This window comes from Battus philenor, unplaced genomic scaffold (assembly GCF_028537555.1).
Source record: "Battus philenor isolate CCGP_79_NKW_IND1 unplaced genomic scaffold, ilBatPhil1.0.hap1 SCAF_18, whole genome shotgun sequence".
In the NCBI taxonomy this organism is placed as follows: domain Eukaryota; kingdom Metazoa; phylum Arthropoda; class Insecta; order Lepidoptera; family Papilionidae; genus Battus; species Battus philenor.
The window spans coordinates 853923-872877 of record NW_027181680.1 but is presented as its reverse complement, the minus strand read 5'-3'; the positions used below and the strand labels follow the sequence as shown (position 1 = coordinate 872877).

At 33.7% G+C, this 18955-nt stretch overlaps 2 protein-coding genes across 7 annotated transcripts in view; one reads left to right on the top strand and one right to left on the bottom strand.

Moving 5' to 3' along the window:
* Usp8 (Ubiquitin specific protease 8) overlaps positions 1-15162 on the bottom strand; it is a 50409-nt gene extending 35247 nt beyond the window's left edge. The window contains exons 1-13 of the mRNA XM_068763350.1: positions 14916-15162; positions 14616-14846; positions 13199-13338; positions 10729-10891; positions 8343-8499; positions 7369-7510; positions 5146-5261; positions 4783-4902; positions 4256-4381; positions 3631-3760; positions 3290-3462; positions 2301-2393; positions 959-1075 (exon numbers count right to left, since the gene is read on the bottom strand). Coding sequence (XP_068619451.1) covers positions 959-1075; positions 2301-2393; positions 3290-3462; positions 3631-3760; positions 4256-4381; positions 4783-4902; positions 5146-5261; positions 7369-7510; positions 8343-8499; positions 10729-10891; positions 13199-13338; positions 14616-14846; positions 14916-15016 — 1809 coding nt within the window. The 5' untranslated portion in view covers positions 15017-15162. The remainder of the gene's footprint in view (positions 1-958; positions 1076-2300; positions 2394-3289; positions 3463-3630; positions 3761-4255; positions 4382-4782; positions 4903-5145; positions 5262-7368; positions 7511-8342; positions 8500-10728; positions 10892-13198; positions 13339-14615; positions 14847-14915) is intronic.
* Positions 15163-16725: 1563 nt separating this feature from the next.
* The window catches only part of Sap47 (Synapse-associated protein 47kD), a 73415-nt gene continuing 71185 nt past the window's right edge, over positions 16726-18955 (top strand). For 3 of the 6 annotated variants that reach the window (XM_068763389.1, XM_068763385.1, XM_068763384.1), the window contains exons 1-2: positions 16727-17108; positions 17572-17781. In XM_068763389.1, the coding sequence (XP_068619490.1) occupies positions 16981-17108; positions 17572-17781 (338 nt within the window). In that variant the 5' untranslated portion in view covers positions 16727-16980. Of the gene's footprint in view, positions 17109-17571; positions 17782-18955 lie in introns of all 6 variants that reach the window. The other 3 variants (XM_068763388.1, XM_068763386.1, XM_068763390.1) reach the window with 2 other exon arrangements.

Genomic DNA, 18955 nt, shown 5'->3' with positions numbered 1-18955 from the left:
TCGCTAGTGCTGTGAGGTTAGCGCTTGCAGTGTTGTGAATGTCTGTAACGGGTGTAGTGTAATACGCTCTGTGGGAACCCTAAAATCTATGGAAATTTATACTTCTACCGTTTCCATTTTATGGTTGTCTGTAAGAGATTGCCTCGTGTGATAAGACCGCCCATTGTACTCTTTTGTTTATCATTATGAAACTATTTAAATGTGTAGTTACAAAGCACGTGTTACATCTGTATGAACCTCAAAATCCTCTTAACACTAAAACCCAAGATCAAGTAAGCTCGAAAATTCTAGTAAAATGAACAGTATAGGAATTTCATCATTATGTTAAATAGATATGTGCCGTACTCCCGTGAACACCTTGAAGTTATTTTTTTTGTGTACGGTTCTCGGAAATTCTAACCGAGTACTATCTCGAACATACTAGAACCTTATCCCTAGTATAAATAAGTGTACTCCCCATGACGACAGTTCAGTGTTGATTTTCGAGTTAAAAGATTAATATCTACGATCAGTTATACAAAGTGATTATTTGGTAAGTTATTTGTACAGTGATTTCTTGAACGATTCGGAAGCGTAGTTTGGACTAAGCGAAAGTATACTTTGTGTTAAAGTAGGGTGTCCATCCGATTTGTGAATAAAGGACTCCTTGTGAACCAGTGGTGTTCTATTTCGAGTCATAACCCACAGTACGTAACAATATATATATTTTGGTATATTTGTATATAATTTTAGTGGTTTAAATATAATAGCCATTAATATAATTATATAAAGTGTTTTATCTTAGTGATTATTTTCCTTGTAGTTTTATTTAACTTTTTTGTTTTTTATGACATTATCTAGTTTCAATCACCTTTATTAATATATCTCTGCACAAAACAATACAAGGGTCCGAGGAGATGTAAGAGTGTGTTCAGCGCGAGTTGTGCAGAGTTCTATAAGAATGTAAGGTAATACTCACAACGTCTCCCCAAACTGGTTGAAAGTCTCGTTGGTGCATGTCGCTAGACGGCGCCACCTTGTGCGGCTTGGTGCTGCGGTCGAACGCCGGCGCCGGAGCCTCCTCCTCCTCCTCTTGCTGGAGGAACATTCATATTACAGTAATACCCCCTATAGCGCGGTACTTTCATAACGAGTTTTTATATATACATGTCCACTTGTGGACATCCTGAGAATATAAGTGCCCAAATTTTTGAGAAACTAGAAATATACTGCACCCAAGTGATTAGGGTTCCAAAATCCTTAATCTAAGAGACCACAAGAAACTTGTTTATATATTTTGGTGCCCAACGATAATGTTTCTATAATATTTGGACTAATGTGGAGGAGAGAAGCAAGAAATAGAGACGGGAGGAGAAAACTGAGGGAGTCATACGCCGTAGAGACGACATTCACAATACAATAATAAATATTTAAATAGTTTTCAATTTCAATTAAAATAACTTACAATAATAAATATATGCATTTACTGTACAAAAATAAAAATAATAAAAATCTAATGTTTAAACTACATAATGCCAATATCCTCAACAACGACACGGCATGTATATATACCGTTTCCTACATTGTATGTCTCTCTCTCTCTCTCTCTCTATACATATATATATAAATACTAGCTGATCCCGCAAACGTTGTTTTGAAAAAAAAAATTGATATTTTAATTTACAAATAAAAAATAAGGGTTGATCGTAGAGGGGTGAAAATTTATGGTTGTATGTATTCTTGTATGCTGTATCATAAAAAAATAAAAACAAAAAATTTCGTTAAAAAAATTAAAAAAAAAAATTTTAAGTGTGAACAACCTTTATCACTTAGGGGTATAGAAAATAGATAGTAGCCGATTCTCAGACCTACTGAATACGCATATAAAATTTGGTAAAAATCAGTCAAGCCGTTTCAGAGGAGTTCAAGTTCGAACACCGTGACACGAGAATTTTATATATTAGATAAATGTACATATAACGAGTTTCTTTAACAATTCTATTTTGTATAGTGCACCGCTTATGTCGGTAAAGCAGTGTCTGTTTAACCTTGACACTGCATAGATGGCGCTGTTAGTAATGGTGTTACGATGGCGTCCATTGCGGTCGCCGGTCGGTAAAGCAGTCGGTATTTGAAATATCAAAGTGATAATTTAAAATATTGTAGAATAAACTTTTAAAAGGAATCGACAATTTAAATAATAACTTTAAATGTCGTTTCTCTGGTAGAACAACGCATTATTGTTTTTATTTTTAAGCATATACCTACATAGTCTAAAGAAGTTGTATAAAGATATATAAAGATGTATATTTAACACCAACCTTGGCGATATTAGGCGACGACTGTGAACGGTTCAGACCCTGAGCCTCCGAGCTGTCTTCTGGTGGCTCCATGAACGTGTCACCATCTTCGTCCTGTTGATAAATACGTCATAGATATATATAATGCTATCACGAGTTACTTATTGCTTATGGTCTTCAAACTCCTTGAGTAAGAGGTTCAAAGGGGTCAATATACTTACTGTGTCCTCACAATATATTCATGGTAATATTTAGTATATTTACAATAATTTTAATAAATTAAAATAAATAGAAGATGTCCATAGTGTATTTACAAGGCATCATTAAAAATTGTCTGTACCAAAGTTTCAACTGCAAAAAATTTAATACATTTGTAATAAATGAAATCAGATTTTTTAATAATATATCGCAAAACATTATTGGACTGCAATTTACAAAATATAAAAGTCATTTTAAAAGTAATTCGACTTAAAAGGTTTTTTATTTAATAAACAAATATTTAAATGACCAGAATCATTGGAATCGATGTTTCTTGATTATTTTGTTACATAAATATGTATTGTTAAACTTTATTAAAAGTATGTGTTGTTGTGAAACAAAATTTAAAATAAAATAGATTAAAGAAAAATAATAACTTGTCGAACAATAAGATTTCTGTTTAAAGTTCCAATGTTGAATAAATGAATTTTATCTTGTCTCTAATAAAACAATATAAGGATTTTTATGGTGATGATATAAATTGTTTTAACAGGAATAAATTAGTAAATTTAGTTCAAAGAGAGTAACTATTGAGTTTCTTTGTTGATTCTATTTTGAAACTGGTAGAGGTCTTTGTGTAAATACATATACAAATGTTTGTTTTATTAATGTATTGATAAAGATTAGGGATACACACATGTATATATATATATAATATAATAATTTAAGCTTAACTTGACGACAAATAAACCAACGTAAGTTGAAAATGAATGGCAAATTCTAAAATATAAAGATAGATGGCGTGAGTGTACCTGCGGTTTCCTGCGCATGCGCGCTTCAGCCAGCTTGCGCTTGCGTTCCAGCTCCAGCGCTTCCCTGCGCCGGTCCAGCTCACGCCTCTGGGCACGAACTTCAGCGATACGAGCTCGCCTCGCAGCCACTTCTCTGCCCGCCTGTTCCCCAGCCTGTCGCCTTGCCTCTGCCGCTATTAAGAATAAAATAAATAAATAATACAATGGAATTACTAATAGAAACAATTAGGTGAAATGGAAGACAGGTAATCGCGGTATCTTTGGGGGAGGTTTGGACATGATGATGCGGGTACTGTAGGACTTTTAAGATTTTTTTTATTTACATATAAAAAAAGACTTACCTTGCGCGTCAGCGTCACTGGCAGACTGTTCTGCCGCCTTTGCGATGGTCTCAGCCAACTTCTCAGCCTCCTCGCGCTCCCTCCTCTGATACTCCTCCAACTGCTCACGGAGACTCTGGTTCTCTTGTTCCTGATAATAAATTCACTGATTGAACACTATCCTCATTTGCACACGCTGGATTCAGGTAGACCTGAAACTGAAATTCAGAAACCCATTCCCTGTAACCCATTTGAATCTTCTACAGCTTCTGCACAAGGGTCATCAAAGAAGTTATAGCTAGAAACAAAACCTAGGCCTACAAACTTTCTGTTGTAAAATGTAAATACGAGTAAATTAACAAAATAAAATATAAAATGTTCGGCTCAAGCTCGTGTAGCGCCCGTGTGGAATGAAGCCCTAGCGCCCCCTAGGCCTAACCCAGGGGGGTTACCTGATAATGGTAAAATCAGGCTTCACTGGTAATCCTGCAGTAGCTAAGCCATGAAAGGAATTATTCCAGATATTTTACTTTGAGTTCAAATCATAAATGAGGAGATAGACATACGGAGGTAATAGTAATACAGTAAGATACCTTCACTATAATTTGATTGAACGACGTCACCAACAGCTTAAATAATAGCTTACCATATCGAACTGCTTGTTCTCGAGCTGCATCAGCTGTGAAATGATCTCCTGCTCCCGGAGCTGATACATGGCACGAAGTTCATCTCGGGGCTCCGTCTCTCGTTGCTCGCGGACCTTCTCCCAATCCTGGATAGAGAAGTTAAAAGATTAGTAAACGAAACTTTTTATCATCATGTCAATCGATGATCTTCAAAGATAGAGCTGTCATCATTATTGTTTTAGCAGTAAAACTAAAACCCACATATTCTCAATAAAACCGGTTGAAAGCGGACACATATATAAGCATATTTGCTTGAATTGGGTATTAGCTAGGAAAGTATGGAAGCGACTTCAATAACTAATAAATGATTACACATATCTGTTCTTAGAGACGCATAGTCGCATTCGGGTTTCAGATCATTAATTATCGAAATAGACCCACAGCTGGACATAGGCTTTCCCATAGATATACAATAACCGTTTAGAAGTGGACTGTATCTATGGGCGGATTTTATATGCTGGTACCATAACATAAACAATGTAAATACCTGTTCAGCTTCGATTCTCTGCATCTCCAGGGTTAGAGAGGTGTCGGCTATGCGCTCCTGCTCTTCCAGGATCAGCTGCATATTCCGGGAACGTTCCTCGTACAGTTGCACAGCGGCGACCTGCAACAACACCGGATTTTAAGTGACATCACCACCAGTCGACCGTATGATTTTTACTTTCTGAAATACATGCATGCAACGATTACATATATATTCTCATTAAATGAAAATAAATTACTCAGTGTTGCCATAAATATTTTTACAAAGAAAAACAATATATATTTTTTATTGTACGTAAAGATAGAACCATTGAATATAGAAAAGGCTTTGAAATAAGAAATAACTGAGAGGTTCAAGTCTCACCTTACTGCTGCGATCAATGACAGGCTCCCCCGGCTTAGTGGAGCGCGCCGGGGCGGCTGGTTGCTGCGCAGGTGGTGGTGGGTTCAAATCCGACCAGTTGGGGTAGTCAATTTCACCTATAATTATATACAAGAGTGATTGATCGAAATTAAAATATGCAGTGCTAGCCTGACTTGATCTATTCCCGGGATACACTCTTATATAATTCACACTTTGCCATTCACATACAAGATGGTAAAGTATGGACACCAGCGCCCTCTATGTAATACAATACAACATATAGTTAAACATAAAATATGGTAAGTCTTATTATATATTTAATCTTATTAAGATAGATTTATTGAAATTAATATTAAAAATATAAAATGGTGATGTACATGAGACAGATAAATAAACTAAATACAGCTGTGATATTGCAATAGAAAATACAACTGAAGTGTTTGAGGATGGATGAAAGGAATGGAATGATTGAGAAAGGAAGATGGAATTATGGAATGATAGTAGGAAGAAAAAAAGATATTGTGAACTATGGAAGACGATGACGAAAATAAAAAATTCATGTGAAAAAATTGTTAAGAAATAAAAAACCATGTTCCCAACAAAATAGGGGTGGAAGCAGAGGTCCCAGTAGCAGAGGCCTCATTATAAAAAAAAATACAATACAACACTGCTTTCACAAACTCGCCTGCGATGCGTCGCGATTATTGTATATCCCACTTATAAATGTTTTTGGGAGACGCTCACATGTCCAACAGTGGGATTCTATGAGTTGAAACCATGAAATATAATAGTATACAAACAAAAAGTGGCTTAAAAATTCGATTTGATCTTCTATGTTCATCATGATTTGTGCATTTATGCTATCAGGTAGAAAAGCTTGAAAGCTCTCTCGGTGCAGTGCATCTGACAGTCGTTGGGATAGAAAGGTGGAACCTTCGAGCTGTGGGCAGGTTTCCCACTAGGTGGACAAACATAGCCAAGTTGCTGGTGTCAAGCAACGACAGACTGGTGGATCATGGCAATCTTTGAAGAAGGCCTATGACCTTTGATTTTTGACCATTTTTTATGAGAAATACTTTTGAGCATTTCAAATATTAGGGGGACCGGAAAGTAATGTTGTTATTTAGTTATATCCACACAGCTACATAATAAGTTTTTATTTCTTATCAACAATATATTCACTTTCGTTATCAACAACCTTTTGTCATCTGGTATACAAATCAATGCCGTAGCGGTAAAAATAAGTCGGTTTTTCTGTAAAATATGTCGACAGAAACGACAATACTCTCATGTCCCTCTTATTTGAGATATATGACTATCAATTTAAACTTGATATAATAATTCAATGAGTAAGTTGATCAGAATATATCGGCATTGTCTCCATCACCACAAAAAAGACCTGTATGATCTCCTATATTCTTAATTTTCTTATACGCATTTGAATCCTTGACAGTTTGGATGATCGCATACTATGGGCTATCAGAACCTTCAAATCTATTTTGCGATAAAGTTCATATAAAAGTCCAATCCCTCCACCATCTGCTACAAACGGATTCAGGGTTACTACGGCCACATAACTCAAAAGACAACCAGAGAGTTTCGAGCTGATGGTTATAGTAAAAATAGAGGGAAAGAGGCCAAAAGACGATCATCGAACCGATGGGCGGGCTATGTGCGGGTGGTGATGGGCCTGGCAATAATGGAAGCTCGAAAAAGCAGGTCAAAGAGTACTGTGACGGCAATTTGTCTAATTCTCGATCAAGGCTTTTCAAGAAGGCAGGCAACCTTTAGCAATGAAGATAAATGACCAATATTATTTCTATTTATTACGTAATTTATTATCTAACAAAGTATATATATATATATATATATATATATATATATATATATATATATATATATATATATATATATATATATAGCTTTATATGCTTACACTTTAAGTAAATTTTCAATGAACAGAAAGCTAACATTGTCTTATTGTTTATGTGATTATTATCCGACATAAAGTATACCGCCAAGAACAAAGGACGAATCTCGCGATCGAGCCAGTCGGGGCTAACGGCGCGACATCAAAGTGCAAGTGTTCCTCGCTTTATTGCATCTTTCACTGTAACTTTCGCAGTGGGTGAGATAAAATAAAGTATGGGGTACCTGAGTTTGATTTCAACAAAGCGATAGTAGACATGAGTGTTGAAAGTAAAACATGGCATTTTAACTCACCCAGCATATCATCGAGCATACAGTCCTGACTGGGCGGCACGGCCTGAGGATTGGTTGTGAATGCAGGATACTTCAGCAGCCAGTCCTCGTATCCGCCCCACAAAGCCACCGGTGGACGTGAATACTGCACTTTCACGTCCCACTATAAACAAAAATTATTAAAAAATTTGTATTATCACAATCATTGTTTTAAGTTTGTTGAATAGCCAGAAATCGAACGGAGCTAATACGGTGGCTGTGAAACGAAATCAGTAGAGTTTTTGACGCTTTTTTTTCTAAAAAAAAATTTTGCCTTTTTTTGAAAAAATTAGCTTGGCAAATGTTATAAGACAGTCCTACAGCATATGAAAAAAAGTTATCTATCTTAATGCCCGGGAGTTTTAAATAACAATTTCACCTTTTTGATCACATAGTATGTAGACTAAAGATTTTTATATGAAAGCGTGAGTACTCCTTCTAAATATATATGTCTGTAGTGAAATATTATGGTAAGATAGACACAGAGGAAGAAGAACCCAGGTGACCGACGCAGCTAGTTGATTTCACGTCTGAAGTGGCAGTGAACTGACGGCTATTGGTTCTCGAGTGGCTATCATCAGCCGGTGGACTCGGCGTGGGTTGGTCCATTATTAGGTGGACGTATGATATAATAAAGATCACCCGAAGTTGCACAAGTCCACTTCCACTTCAGACGAGCAATTCTTCGAGCTACGTCGGTGATCACGCAGCACAGCTCTCTGAGTGACCTTGAAATGTCCAAGAGCCATCTTAAACGCCCACGTCTTTGATCCACACGTCATCACCGGTAACACACATTTGTCAAATACCTGCATCTTCAGACATTTCGGTATTTTAAACGAGATGCTTTGATGCTTACCGAACACTGCCCATGGATTCAGTGAGTAATCTGTTTCTTAAAGTTGAACTTATAAATACAATTAAAATGAAAATAACATAGTAAAGAGGTTATATACCTTAAGGAGTATAGTCTTGAGCAGGTGGAGTGTCTTGCCCGGGATGACAGCGGTGCTGCTCCAGTCAAGCATCACAATCAGTTCCATGACAGCTCGCTCCGCCCACACCAACCTGGAAGCAGCTGGCAGATTCTGCTCCAGGACATGAGCTGACTGCCTAGGAGTTGGAAAAAAATATTAATATAAAATAAAATATAATAGAAAATTAGTTTAATCAACATTGAAACTTAACAAAACTCTTATTGATCATAAACTTATGATCTATCTATTTTTTTTATCAATATAATAATTATGGAGAAAACGCAGGAAGAAACTCCAACAGATCTTTTTAAAAAATTTAATACAGATTTATACATACACCAATACCTCACTTTGCGTCGTGATTACGTTCTAAAAAAACACGACGCAAATTGAAACGCCGCAAAGTGAATTAAGATTTTATAGCGAACTATGTAAAGATCGAAGATAGGTTCCAGGGTTACGAAAATACTACATTTTTAAAAAGAAAATTGAACAAAGTAAACAATAAATAAATTGGAATAATATTTACCTTTTTTGTAACCAGAAACAACACGTAAACATTTATATAAATTTATAATTATCTTTTAAAAAAAAACAAAACACACTACAATACAACACACACTTAAATTTATTTTCTTTCTTGAATAATAAATGATTATAATAAGTTTAATATTCGATTTATATAAATTATGATTAAATTTATGATTTCGAATATTATTCCTCGGTGTATATAAATGCATTTTAGTGTAAATTTTGGATTCTAATTCAAGAACAAGATAATAATTTTATTTTATTGTATTCATTGAAATTCGTTGAATTCGTAAAAGGATCTTTACGACTTTGTTCGGCAATTTTTCCTAACTAAAATTTTTTGATGTCAGTTTATAAATGTCATTTCTTTTGAAAAGTTTATATGATTACTTTGAAGTGATATATCAATATTTTTTTTAATCAAAAACCACTATTTGATTGACATATAATGGAAAGGGCGGCAAACTGGAGATCGCCTCGGGCGGCAAAAGTTCTAGGTACGCTACTGGATATAACCTAAATCAAATCAAAATAATTAAGCGACATCACTGCCAAGGATTCTTACCATTTAAATATTCGTTTATTAAATAATTTGCTTTTTCTTTCAATTTACTTTTAATATGAATTTCATTAAAAAATCTGAAACCGTATATTACAAGTGAATTATAGGACTTCTGCAGACAAAACTTTGGTACAGTCAGTTTATCAGGGTGCCTTGTAAATGCACTATGGACATCCCCTATTTCTTTGAACATGGCCTTAGAAAAGCATGGTGAGAAGCGTAGCAGTTCTTTACACCAATACCTATTGGCAGAGTTATATTGTTTTTTAAATGTTTACTTTGTTCAATTTTCTTTTTAAAAAGTAGTATTTTCGTGACCCTGGAACCTATCTTCGATCTTTACATGGTTTGCTATAGAAAATCTTAATTCACTTTGCGGCGTTTCAATTTGCGTCGTATTTTTTTGGTACGTAATCCAGACGCAAAGTGAGGTGTTGGTGTACTTATTCATGTCAGCCAATAGCTGCCTACCGTATCAAATAGGCCACCCTAAAGAAAGACTTTATATATATGCCTAGTTTTTGTCAAGAGTCCACTCTCCATCTATTCTTCTCTTGAAGCATACATGTGATCACATAGTGTCTCTCCATTTGGAGGTCCGCATTCAACCCTGAGTACTTCTATAAAAAATAGTTTATATGGTCTAAGTAGGGGAGTAGACTGAGACCTGAGATCATAGATCACAGGTTCGATTCTCACACTTTGTGCAATTAATTATATAGAATTGGCACTGCTCACAAACATTTCCAGAGGATGTACTGCGGTGTCATTTATTTACTATATCACTACTTAAACTTAAGAACTTATTAAATAATAACAGAATGTAAGACAAGACTAATGTATTAAAAAGTCTAATCTAAACAAACCTGTGATATTAAAAGATAAGGATAGAAAATGTAAGAATAAAATAAAGATTAGAAATAAAATTGTACCTAGCCACCTAAGAGTAAAAGAGATGAGGAAAGGAAGGCAATGAAAACAAGAAGGAATGAAAGAACAAAAAAAAATTGCAAGATATTGTGAAGGATAGACGGAAAGAATAAAAGAAAATGAGAAGAATAAAAGTGAGTGTAGAATAAAGATAAAACCCGGAAAAAATTATTTGTAAATAAAGTCCCTGTCCCAAACAAAATAGGGGTACGAAAGGTACCAATAGCGGGGCCCATAAAAAAAAACTATATCACTACACCTCCGGCATATCCTCCTATAGATATCGTTGGGAAAGGACCATGACTCTTGAGACATAATTTCAACTAGATTTTAATGTCTTACCCAGGCGATATACATTCTTCTGGTATACTGATGCAAGCAGGATAGTTGATATGGGATTCCAGGTAATCCTTCCCCGGACGCGCGTCCAGGATCATCACCTTCAGTTTCCCGCTCTTCAGGATCGAGTACAGCTGCTCACTTTTTATTGTCACTTCATCTAGACCTACAATATAATATAAACTATTATTAATGCAACCTATATGTTTCAACATACAATTCCCAATTTTATTTATTTATATATGTTTGGTTATAATTTATTTTGTCCTATTATTGTAGTGTGTGACAGGCCGGTAACTTCAGTACAAAGTCTACAGGAGCAAATAGTAAACAATTATTATTTTTAATATTTAATTTTGGCTAGAAGCTTATGTGTGAAATCCATTTTTTTACTGTGACTACAAATCTTCACTTTTATTATATTTTTTTACTATCATATTACAGTAAAATGCTACTATATATATATATACATATTGACAGACAAAAATCTGTAGTCAAATATCATTACATCCAAATTTGGCCAAATGTGTTTGGAAAGAAATAAAAAAAAAAAAATTTTACTTTTATATGTAAACCGTACATGGAAAGGGCATTCAGAAACAATCAAAAATGCTTGAAGAAATGTTCGTCTGAATTGGCAGTGGGCGAGGAACATCGCTCGTGCAACCGATGGCCGATTGTGGCGAAAGATTCTCGAGTGGTGACCACGAGCCAACATGACGTGGGTTGGCCTGCCACTAGGTGGACCGATGACATGTTTAACGTCGCAGGAAGCCGCTGGATGCTGGCAAACCTATACCTTGCAGTGGGCATAGATTGGGCAAAAAGAAGGAACCCTACATAAGAAATCTTACTGTAGTGGGGACAACGAAAGCGTTTCACTGGACTCCTACCAGCTAAAGCTCTAGAGTTTTCTTTGATGCCTTTTGATAAAACTACAAGATCACCTATGTTTCTACAGTAGCCTAGATCCTCAATGTCTGAAGTTAGAGCTGATAACAATATCATGGCCTGTCTTCCAATTCCATATTGTATTTAAGGCTATGGGCTCATTTACGCTAACTTATTTAACATCAACTCAGCTTAATGACACTTAAACACCATAGCTTTTAATTAGTCCAGGTGGACCTTAAAGGTCCATGGGAAACTTCACAGGAGTTGATGTTGGCTTGACAAAAAAGAAGGTCCATAATTCAAAAGTGAGAGTTAATAAAAATTAATCTGCTTTCGATAGTGAAGAACTAAAATGTTGGCTTGACTTAACCTATCAATATTGGTTGGTAATATTTATAAAATCTCAGGAACTGTTACTTGTTAAGCCTTGCATATTTTATATTCAGTACAGCACGTCAAGACGTGTAAAGAGACAAAACACAACTTGTGTTTGTGTGTATATGTGGCCATGGATTCTCACTGCAAGACAAATATTTCTAAGGGTTGACAATTGCAGAGTAGTATGGTATGCAGAGAATGCTGCTGCCCATCCTTTAGAACAGAGTTCCCCAAACTTTTTTGTGTTGTAGACCCCTTGCCATGTTTTTCCGTGTTGGGTAGACCCCCAACTTACCTGATATTAATTTCCTGTAAATTTCTAACTGTAGTGAAGTTTAGTGTTAAAAACTTACAGTAAAAACATGTTAATTTATACATTTACTAATTGAATTTAAATTAAAACTACTCAAAATAAAATTTTGTATCTGTTATATAAAATATATGTAACATTCATAAAATCAACTATAAATAAAATAACATAAGCAATAAGTCAATATTTTTAGTGAGAAGGATGAACTTGATGCTTTAATAATAAATTACCAACATTTGGCGTCAATTCAATCTGTTTTGATATTATAAAATAGTATGATGTAAGTAAATAGGTACTATCAGTGTATGTGTTGAGATCCACTATTATGGACTCTCATATTTATTTCATGGACCCCCAATTTTTTTTTGCTGACGTAGACCCCTTGCAGGTTGTCATAGACCCCTAGGGATTTATATAGACCACTTTGGGAATCACTGCTTTAGAAACTCGTTTGTCAGCAACGACAATCCTATATAATGCACAAAGTTTGAATTATATGACATTGTACATGATGAGAATGTCACAGATCTTGCCTCTGAGCCTAACCATTTATTTTGGTAACAAATCAACGGTAACACAAATTACCAAAGTTTTTGAAGTGTTTGTAAAACGGTAAATTGGTAGTTTCAGGGAATCCTCTGGAACCAGCTAAATTTTGAAAGTGGTCTATAATTAAATGGATTGGGGAACCTCTGTAGGTAACTTACGATTAGATTCTCCTATTATTTTTATCTGTAGCCAACTTTGAACAATTACCCTAAGAGCTGCAGACCCCACCCATTATCACAAAGACACAAGCAGAAGCATCAGCCACTACTTGCCTTATCACCGGATTTAGGCTTGACATTGATTTATGTGACATTTTTATTTGTGTTTATAAAGCTAGAGTACCTGGTAACCCAAGAGGTGTTGGTGGTTCATGAACAGTTATTGCCTCCACAGCCTTCTTTCTATTTTCATCGATCTTCTGTTTGATCAGCTCATTCTCCTTTATATCATGTAGGCGTTTCGCTTTCTGCTCCTTGGCATATCTGCCGACATATATATACTATTTATATACATATTATGTATATAAAATAACATACATATATATACATATTCATAATATCACCTTATAAACTATTTCTCCTCTATTATTAAGCCAAACTCCAATAAATGAAGTCCAATTATAAGTTTCTAATATGCCAAAGTAACATACCTTTGGCAATGAATATAATAAGATTAATATTAATAAATAAACCTTTATCCTTTTGAAGAAAAATAAGAATGCATCATAATGCACTCAAATTTTTACAAAAGCAGATAAATTTAATATTCATCAGAAACAATGTAAGTTTATTGTAGAAAGGTTGCCTATGTTACATAATATAGTCAAATTATTTATTCCAAATAAAGACAGGCCTTATAGGCACTTACAAAATGTTAATTACATACATCTTCTAATCTTACCACCAAATTCAGAAAGCAGATATGCAGCTAGAAGAAAGAGAGACAACACTGTCTTCAAAAAACCAAGACACATAAGCAGACGGTCCTTGGAATATTTGATATTCAAATATTCATCTTTTAAGTTATTGCACTTCTAGCAAATGAATGATTCCTCTCAAAATTTTTAAACTTATTAAGTGGAAAGTCTAGAATGAGCATGGTCTTTTTAACAAACATCTGTTTAAGTGTTACAAAAAGTCCTCTGTGCAGGGTGGGCCAGGAGGAGGATGAGAATATAGCCCATATACTACTCTGATATATAGGAGTAGCACCCTATAGGGCTACCCTTCTCATATCACAGAGGTCTGCAGGGATTTCTCTAGGAGTTTAAATGGCTTGAGTAATGCTAATACCAATGCAAAATGAGCAGTGAAATTTGGTTGCAGAAATCAGCCCCCAGAGAGAAGACAAGAAACAAATGAAGATATAAAGAAATATACAGAATATTTTACATTTCTCCATCAATATATTACAAAGGGATTTGAATGAATTACATTTATTTGGACTCTGACCAGAAAATAACATTTCCGTCTATTATTCTAATCTATTTTATGTAATTTATTTTGACCACTCCGTCATTGAAAATTGGTATGCTACATGGCAAAAGGTTGTTGATAGAGAACAAAGGTGAATATATTGTTGATTAGAAATAAAAACTTGTTAAAAATGTAGTCGTGTGAATTTAACTTAAGAATGCGACAATACTTTCTGATCCCACTAACATATTGCTTCAAAAGCTCTTTTTTGCAATACAAATATAGTTTATATAAAGAAAATGTTATAAAGAAAATAGGCGAAATAAGTCAACAAGGGTTCATACCTGTCAATAAGACTATTTTTCAGTTTTTCAGCAGCATCTATAGCTTTGTTCGGGTTTTTTGAACCCAGCATGTTGTTAAAATAAGTTTTATCTTTTAAATATTCTTTGTCCTTGGTAATAAAGGCTATCACACGTAAATATTTCATGTAATAAACGTATGAATTCTCCTCATCGCCTCTGGCCTTTTCTTCTTCAGCTTTTTCAAACAGTTTTTGGGCAGTTTTGCATAATCTGTAAACAATATTTCATTAACACTCTTTAATTGCAAGAAATCACAGTTTATAACTTTTATTTACTTACAAAGTAGCTCGCTTTGTCTTCAAGTCGGGGACGTTGTGTAATTTATCTAAATCTTCGATACATTTCCCGAGATGAAGTTGCAAACGTCGCGTCTCCGTCATCTTGGTAATTTTGTTTCTTTTATTACAAATCACTGTTTCTATAACAGGTAAATATCACCGGCGTAGTTATTCACTACATTTGTTGTAATTAATGTAATATTTTATAAATTACATTAGGAGAAACAAAAAGTCTATAAATACAAATATCCAAGCTAAAAACGTCACAATTTTCATTCAACTGTCAATAACAATTTGTCTACAGAGTATTTAGTGTGCACAAGAATTAATCATTAATAAAATTGTCATAATCTTCTTTTTTCATAAAATTATAGCACATTATTTCTAATAAATATATTTAAATTAATATTGTATTATATAAATATAGTAAGGAAATCGTCAAAATTAAAAATTAATATCAATCATACTTTTCTATTAATATATGTTAAGATAATGTTTATATAGTTGCAAATAACTGAAGTTGTAGATTTTAAAGTTGATGATTTTAAGTACTAGTAACTTTAAATAGCTGAACAGACAAAATTATGCAAAGTTATATGTACTGTATGTAACATATTCCACAATTCTCTTTTAGACAGATGATTTCTACTTTGGAGAAATTACTTGTTTATAATAAAATAAATTAAAAATTATACAGTAAAAGTTGTACTAAACATGTTGTGGAAATCGTAGAATAAAAAATAAAATCATAGCCCATAATAACGAATCATTAATTGCAATTTTTAAACAGAAAACTAAAACTGGCAGTAACACATAATTACAAAGTTTTAGTTTCTATTGAACAAATAAACAATTATATCATTAGAATTTTTTAATACAATGATTAAAACATGTGTTTCAAATGTGCGGTTGTAAGAATACATAAAATATGTCCTGCGAATTTAGTATCAGTAGTATTCTTGTGTTTCATTAAATATTAAACAGAATATACTTAGTCATTACTAAGCATTTATATGGTTGCAATTACTATACTTAGCGAGAAAATGTGAAATAAACGGTCATCCCAAGCCCAATATTTCAATTTTGATATCCACTAAGGGATTACAACACTTAGTCGAAAAAAGGTTTATGACGTGACATTATAAGTTAATAATTATTGTAATTACATAGAACAGAACATGTTGAAAATTAGTTCAATTGAATTATTGTCCACGTATACTTGTATGGGGACAGCTATTATATGAGACTGTATATAGTTTTAGCACTAAATATAATTGAGGATTTGAAGTACCAAACTCCCATAAGCGCTGATCGTCATTAGATTTAATATGCTACGTTATATAAATATTGAGATTTGCATAAAGGTCAACCATATTCGGAATACATTATTAATTAATTGTCGTAGAAACTGCAATGACAGCTTGGTATAAAAGAGATCCGCAAGTAAATATGTTCTAAATCCTTAAATATTTACTCAGAGACGATAAAGAAGTATTTTAATTGTTATTGGTTATTTAAGCTTTTTAAAAATATACTTTTTCTGATGTTTATGTAATATATTATAATATAATAATTATAATATATGATTATATAAGTCAATGATTTTATGCGTATTGTAAAATGATTTTTGTAGAACCGCCTTAACATCCCATTGATTTTTAATTACACATGGTCTTTACAGAAGTAAAAATAAATTATCGAAGCAATTTTCTCGAAATCAAATTAAAACCAGTGGAAATAATAATTTGGCACCAGGAATGGTATAAAAATCTTGGCATGACTGAATAAAATAGGCTGTTTGTCAAATTTGACATCGATTTGTCTTGTGTTGGGTACTTGACGTTTTGTGTTATTGCAACTCGCGAAAAACTGGAGCTGCGCAACTTCTCATGCGCAATGTAGACTCCGTTCGGGACTCCTGGTCGATTGCGGTGTTCCATTTAGTTCTTGAGCTGGTCCCGCTCCCCACAGCCGCCCGGCAGAAGTCTCGCGCGTGTCATGTCTGCAACTGCCGCGGCGTAGTAAGCTTTTATTACCGTGTAGTTGTATAGCTAGTGGCAGTGAAAATGTTTTCAGGACTCACAAATCAGGTATCTTCGTGGATGGGAGCGGCCAAGGGCGAACCCCAAGATGAGGAAGTTCCCACCCCGACCAAAGACGCAACCGGAGAACAGGCCGAGGGCGAAAAACAAAGGCATGAATTCTCTTTGTTTACTTCTTTTTTTAATTTTACTTTTCTTTAGAATATCTGTGAATCACACACAAAAAAATAAACTAGTTTTTTCTTTATTCTTGTCGATTCATACAAGGTACAATATGAATTTTTATGACGATAAATTCGTCAAGGCGATATCTTTTAAAAGCGATTTGTTTTAGTAATCGAAAGATAAAGGCAAACCTGTATAAAATTACTCACATAGTTTTTAATATGCATATTGCATAAGGAATCACTTTGTGAGACTTAAAATGAGGTCAAATAGTGTTAAGTATCTTCAATAGGAATTGAATTGAAATGTATGTATGACTTATTAATAAAATTTACATGAACAGTACTATTCACAATGGATTAAATTTTTTCCATGTTTTTACCGTTTCTTCAATGATCAAAACTTATGTAATACCTGAACATGAATTTTAAAATTTTCTTTTTGTTACAGCCCAACAAAAGGTGGCAGCAAGCTAGATCTCATCACCAATGTCAAGTCACAAATGACTGGTTGGCTCGGTTCTGGTATCCCTATACCTGGACTCAGGAAAAATGAGGCGGCACCTGCTGAAGCAGCTGAGGCTTCAGCTCCGGAACCAGTAGAAGCTGTTGAAGCTAAGCCTGAGGCGAAGGATGATGATGATAACTCCAGGTATAATAGGTACGAGGGGTTGGCAGATGCAATGAGTTTGCATAATGTGGATTTTCTTTTCATGTGTCATTTCTATAAAAATGTCTTATCCATGTTACATCACCATTTTGGGCACATGTTTTCTTTCCTTACATAACATTCCTATATCTCTATTGAATTGATTTTCTAATTGTAGAAATGACACATCAAGTGTATTACTGTAAAAAATATTCCAAAATAATAAAAAAAATAATCAAAATTTGCTTTTAGATAATCTGTGAAAGCACTTTAGCTTAGATTAATTGGGATTGCTTTTTTTATCAAAATTTCTTTTTAATTTGCTTCAAGGCACTGATATCACAGAAATTGCATTTTTTAATTCTTATTTCTCATTGGATATGCATTAAAATTATTAAAATTATTCTACTTAAAAAAATATAGAACTTAATCTGTTTAATTTTTTTATCTAAATTATTTAATAATTGTACTATGATTTCAGTCTACAAATTATAATAATTGGAACATATTTAAAATATTTTTATATCGTAATATAAATCACTCATGATGTCTTTTATGCATACAAAAAAAACTTTTACCAAAGGCACATAGAAAGATCTAGAAAATTTCAAATTTGGAAACTCATTAAGTCTGCTACAACCCCATTATTATTCATGTTTCTGCATGTTGTATTTCACTGTTGTTTTTTTTATCATACATTTGAATTAAATTCACAATAACCACTTTAAGTAGGAAAAAATATTTTTAATATATTATAACTTATTTAGAATATTAAATTTCATATGTAAGCATTATTTTAAGAAATTTTAGTAGAATATTGATATGGAATACATTATAATATATTTTTTTGACAATGCATATTGCTTTAAATGTGGCCAACACTTATATATCTTTATATGACTACATATCTCTTTGCATCAAGAAAATAACGAACCATTATTATTACTCACAGCCACGCCCATTGACAAATCAAATTAGAAAGCAGTGTTCATATTGACCATTTTGAGTTAGCTCTTCGGAAAGTATGGACTGATTATGACGTAATCGGTCAAGGGGCGTGGTTAAGCTGACCAAAATGTGACACAGTTTTCTTAACGCGGACGAACTATAGAGGAATGACGATACAAGTATTTAGAAAATTGAGTTATTTCGGATTTTTTTTTAATATGATTACACCTAACCGTTT